General features: G+C 56.4%; 1 protein-coding gene across 1 annotated transcript; it reads left to right on the top strand.

Annotated features, from left to right (window-relative positions):
* Nucleotides 1-327: 327 nt before the first annotated feature.
* LOC147975533 (uncharacterized) lies at nt 328-4,882 on the top strand. Its single transcript, XM_087518237.1, has one exon. It carries the CDS (start codon nt 1,945-1,947, stop codon nt 4,240-4,242), a length of 2,298 nt encoding a protein of 765 aa, XP_087374363.1. The 5' UTR covers nt 328-1,944; the 3' UTR covers nt 4,243-4,882.
* The last annotated feature ends 362 nt before the right edge of the window (nt 4,883-5,244 follow it).

Here is a 5,244-nt window from a genome sequence, read left to right on the forward strand (position 1 = left end):
GCCCCTGACCCTTGCCATCCTAGCGACATGTGCCACCCACATACAAAGAGGTGGAGACCATGTTAGATCGTGGGTAAGTAGTTTAATCTTGTCGTGGGATGCGGAATGGTTTGAGCGGCAAAAGCCGATAATTCAGATATGATAATTTAATGTTTCGTTCGCTAATTCTTCAGCTGACAAGGACAAAGTGAAGATTTTGAACGGGTGTCAAATAGAACGCACATGAAGAATTTGTGAACAGACTGGCTTGAGTTTATCATAGAGGGGGAACAGGTCCGATCACATTCATTTAGAAGAAAATCAACTTGAAGAATTATCAATAAGTGAATGTTGTTGAGGACATGAAAACTCAAATATATATAAGACAACACTATTCTAATCTCAGGATTAGAATAGTTATTTGGACCACGGTTGGCCATATATAAGCCCGATGGGGTGTTTCCGAAATAAAAAACCACCGAACCTGTATAGCATAAAAGGAAAAGAAAAAGAAACCAACCTCGCATCTTCAACCTCACAGCCCACCCACCCCGACCTGCACAATTCAACCAGGATGTCACCGCCGACAACCCACCCTGCGTGCCGCCGCCCCCGCCTCCTCCGATGTGAGGCCATCCTCTCCTTCTTCGGCGCACCTCCGCCCCTGCCTCCTTCGGTGTGAGGCCACCCCCTCCTCCTCTGGGCCTCCGCCGCCCCCGCCTCCTCCGGCGCGAGGCCACCTGCCCACAATCAGCCTCCTTTCTTCCCTAGGAATCTCCCACCACCGCTACCTGCACATCGCCACCTATTAAGGCACCATTGATGCATGTGGATCTGAGCGTCAGCCGCTGGATTCGGCGGTTGCTCATGGCGGTGCTGCTCTAGCGAGCCTCCGTCTCCAAGTGCGAAGTGGCCGGCGTCCTTCCTCTCATTCCTCCTCCATCCCCCGAGCACGGTGCATCCATGACAGCCTAATCCCTCCCGTCCCCTTCTTCATGGAAGTAGGCATCTATGAAGTCCGGCCTGGCCAGCCGCGTCAGTTCGATCCCGCCATGCCCTGCGCCCCTCCCCTGCATCCACCCCACCAGAGCTCCGCCTACCTCCGAGGTGCCACCATGACCCAGCTGCCCCAATCCCACCGGGCGGCGCCACCAGCGACCCCTACCCCAACCACAGGTCGAGATCCATACGCTGGCGCTCCACCAAGGCCTATTCGCCAGCCTCAGGTGCCCTCTTTGCAGGCTTCCACTAGTGCCCCCGAACTGGTAGACACTCGGGCGTGACCGGCAACTGTGCGGCACAAGCCATTGTGTTGCTCTTTTCTCTCTCCCTGTTTGGATGCGTAAACTGTAGGTTGGTTTCCTGTTGCTGTTTCTGCGCCTCCTCCCGTGTGCGTGAGCTACTAACTAGCCTGCTACTGCTCTATCCCCTTGTACTCATTACTGAATGGAAACCAGTAGCAGCCCGTGCAAGGTGCATGCCAGTGTGTTGTTGAGATTAGTTAAGGCGGCATGCCTTTCTGAGATTTCATATTAGAGAAGCAAAGTAAATGCAACTCACATAACTAAGAGAAGTGATATGATTGCTCACAAGATGTCTCCATTTAGTCCTCAAAAGTGGAAGAAATGTCTTGCTATTTCGATCTCCTTCTGTTTCTAAATTACTGAGTTTTTGTTCTGCATTCTTCAGTTCTTGGTGCAATGAACTGAACCTACAGGGAGCTTACGGTTGTGGTAGTTCCTAGCACAAAAAGGTGCTTGTGTTGAGGCCTATGAAAGAATAATGTACGTGTGGTGAAAACAGACGGCTGAAATAAATATTAATATTTTATTGAAACTTAAGTGGGCGCAAGCACAGTGGCACTTCTGTATTTCTTTTTAGCGTTTTTCTTTTAGGCCATGCATTTTTCTTTTGTTGTTACCACTGCAGTGCTTCCTTAAATGATGCTATACGCCATGTTCTACTATGGCTATATATTATGATTTTGGGCAGGATAACAAGATGGCACCGCCCACGCTCCTGCGACGCGCCGTCCCGGCGCTCGCAGCCACCCAAAGCGCCGCCGATGTGAGCCCTCCGGCTGCACCGCGCTCTCCCCCAACGCCGTCCTTCCCGCCTGGATTCGTTCAGGCCAAGTACGGGCAGGACGGGCTGGTGCTTGCCCTCTTCCCGCAGCTGGCGCAGAGGAGGCCAGATCTGGCTCCGCCGCTTCTTGGCCCTGCTGCGTCCGTCTCCTCCGCCGTCCCGGATTCACAGCCGGTTGCGGATCCTGCTGCGCTGGATTTAGGGAAGCGCAGAGTCAGGTTCGCCTTCAATGCGACCCTGCTGGAGGCCACTCCGCCCGAGCCCATTCTTGGCGCTCACCGGCCCTGCATCAAATCAGCGGCAAATCGCTCCTTCAATGGGCTTCCCGGATCGAGCCCTGCGCTGCATGCGCCGGCCGCGGCCTCCGCGCCAAGCATTGAAGAGGCGGGCTGCAGTGATGAGGGCTGGCAGCTGGTGCGTCCGCCGTTCTGGTGGAGGAGAAGCCCTGCGTCCAAACACCAGCATTCAAGAAGAAGGCCAACTGCTCCCTTTTACTCCCCAGGCGCTGGCTTCGTCAAGTTGAAACACAGAGTATGCCATCGATGCTTAGACAAAGGGCATTGTAAGGCCAGTTGCCGCAACTTGCTCAGGTGCCTCCGCTGTCGGCGGTGTGGGCACCGGGCGCGCTCCTGCTTCAGTCCTTGCTCTGTCTCCACATCAAGCTCCTCCAGCTACAGCTCTGCGTCAAGCTCGCCTGTGACCAGCCCAAGCTCCTCCGGCTACAGCCCTGCACCAACCTCCCCAAGCTACTCTGCATCAAGCTCCAGCTACACTTCCACAAGCCAAGACAGGATGCCGTGCATCGGAGACCCTTCTCTTCGCCCGGAGGAGCACCACGCCGTGGTCATCTCCACCCCGGACATGGACGCGCAGGCCGCTGGCCTGGCCAGCCTTGTGGCATTCGTCTGGCTAGGCGGCAACTGTCCGCGGGTCAGCGCTGAGGAGATGAGGAGTGCCATCGCAGCTCACTTCCACATCGACCGCAACTGCTTCAGAGTGGTGCCGCATTACCCAGAAGACTTCCTGGTCAGGTTCGACTACCCCCATCACCGGGACCTGGTCACCGCGCTCCCAGGGAGGTTCTCCAGTGACGGCCTCGACATCCATGCGGCCAAGTGGAGGCTCAATGCCCATGCCGACGTCGTTGACGCTTTCCATCACGTCCACCTCTGCGTCGAGAATGTCCCCCTCAACTCCTGGAATGACGTCGTCGCTCAGCAGGTCTTCGGCCCCAACACCTTCCTCCACTACTTCGACATCGCCACTGTCCAGCGAGAGGACGCCTCTGCGCTCAGTCTTTGGGCGTGGTCGGCCAACCCTTCGGCCATCCCCAAGGTGGTCCATCTCACCGTGGGCGCGAGCCAGCCTGGTGGAGTCCTCGTCGGCCCGTCGGGGGCTACTGGGCGTCAAGGCCTTCGCCGCCGCGTCCTGGTGCACCTTGACAGGCACGAGGACTTCACCCCCGACGCCAACGGCAATGTCCCCCGGCAGCCACACTACTCCAACAAGTTCGACTGGCGATATGGTAGGGTCGACGGAGAGAAGAGCTCTCATGACCGCCATGGGCCAGATCGCCGCCGTCGTGATGATAGAGACCGGCATGATGACGACGACGAACGCCGTGGGCGCCGTGACGGCCAGGAGGGCAGGAGAGCCTCTTGGCGCGAGCGCTTCTTCCGAAGCCGCTCCAGGGCTCCTGACAGGCGCCATGACGACGATCGCAACGACTTTAGGCGCGATGACCGGCGCGACTCGCGTCGTGACGACCGTGGCGACAGCAGAAGGCGTGGAGCGGTGCTCGAGCTGCCTGACGCTCGTCGCATTGATGCTACAAGGGTGCAGCGCCTGCCTGATGGCTCTGTCATCCCGGCCTCTGGGAGGCGTTCTCGTCACTGCTCGGCTGACAGCGCTCCTGGAGGCAGCCAACTGGGCCATCGCTTTGGCAGCCGTGGCCGCTCACTTCCTCCTTCGCCGCGCACCACTTCCTCGGACGTCATTGAGATCAACACTACCTCATCCTTTTCGTCCTGGCTGCGCAAGGCGACGTCCTGCTTTGGGGCACAAGTGCAGCCCTCTTCGACTCTTCAAGATGATGCAGAAACAAGTCAGACTGAGGAACGCACACACCCTGAAGAGCAGATTCCAGCAACGCCTATTCACATGCCTCGTCTTGTGTAGATAGCCTCCTCTCAGTCTGCTGCTGATCTGGGAGGAGGGGCTACTGACGAGCCACCCTTGTGCTCCCCTGGCACGCCTCTGTTTGTGCCGGTGCAGCTGGCTATCCTGCCTGATCCGGGCTCTGCACCACCCAGACCGCCAAGCAGGAGGAGGAAGACCCTGGCTGGGGTCATTGGTTTTGACCTGAGCCGACGGAGCCCACGCATCCGGGACAAGAACAGGGCAATGCCTATTGCCCAGCTGGCAGAAAAGCTCCTCTGTCAGAGGATGGGCATAGTTGCGAAGGGGAGGAGATCACAGAGGAGGCTATTGGTCGTTTTGTGGCAATGTTCAAGGGTCAGCTGCCTGACTTGGCTGTTGCAGGGCTTCGAGCTTTGTTCAAGATGGACTGTGACCTTGCAACGGCGGTGGAAGATGCTCTGTTGCTGCATGGAGGCGAGGGCACGGCGGAGACGACACCTGCGGCTGGCGAGGTTGGGCTGGAGTAGACTGGAGCTCCATGTTATGATTAGTTGATGTAGCTAGTTTCCTATGTTAGTGAAAATCATCTATATCCTAGGCCTGTTTGTAGCTGTTGTTGCTAGCTACCACCCCAATGTGCCCTGGCAAGGCTGTTTATGTAATGTGCTGAATGATGCTATGCACCTCCTGATGTTATCTAGTTTGCTCAATGACTAGTCTAAATTTAAGTGTGCTTAATTGGAATGTACGTGGCCTGAACTGCCCCAATAGAAGAACCACTGTGAATGCCACCATTGCAGCTTCAACATGTCACTTGGCTTGCCTCCAGGAATCAAAGCTTGAAGATGTGGATGCTTACACTGCTGCTTTTCTTGGCGGATATAGACTGAAAGGTTTTGCTCAGCGTCCTCCTGTTGGAACACGGGGTGGAATCCTACTTCTCTGGAATGAAGATCATGTCCGCGTTGAAAGTGTCCAGTATGGCGACTACACCCTCTCGGCCACTGTCACTATCATCAGCTCCAATGTTTCTTTCAAGCT

This window comes from Triticum urartu, chromosome 4A (assembly GCF_056163025.1).
Source record: "Triticum urartu cultivar PI428250 chromosome 4A, HENAU_Tu73, whole genome shotgun sequence".
NCBI lineage: Eukaryota > Viridiplantae > Streptophyta > Magnoliopsida > Poales > Poaceae > Triticum > Triticum urartu.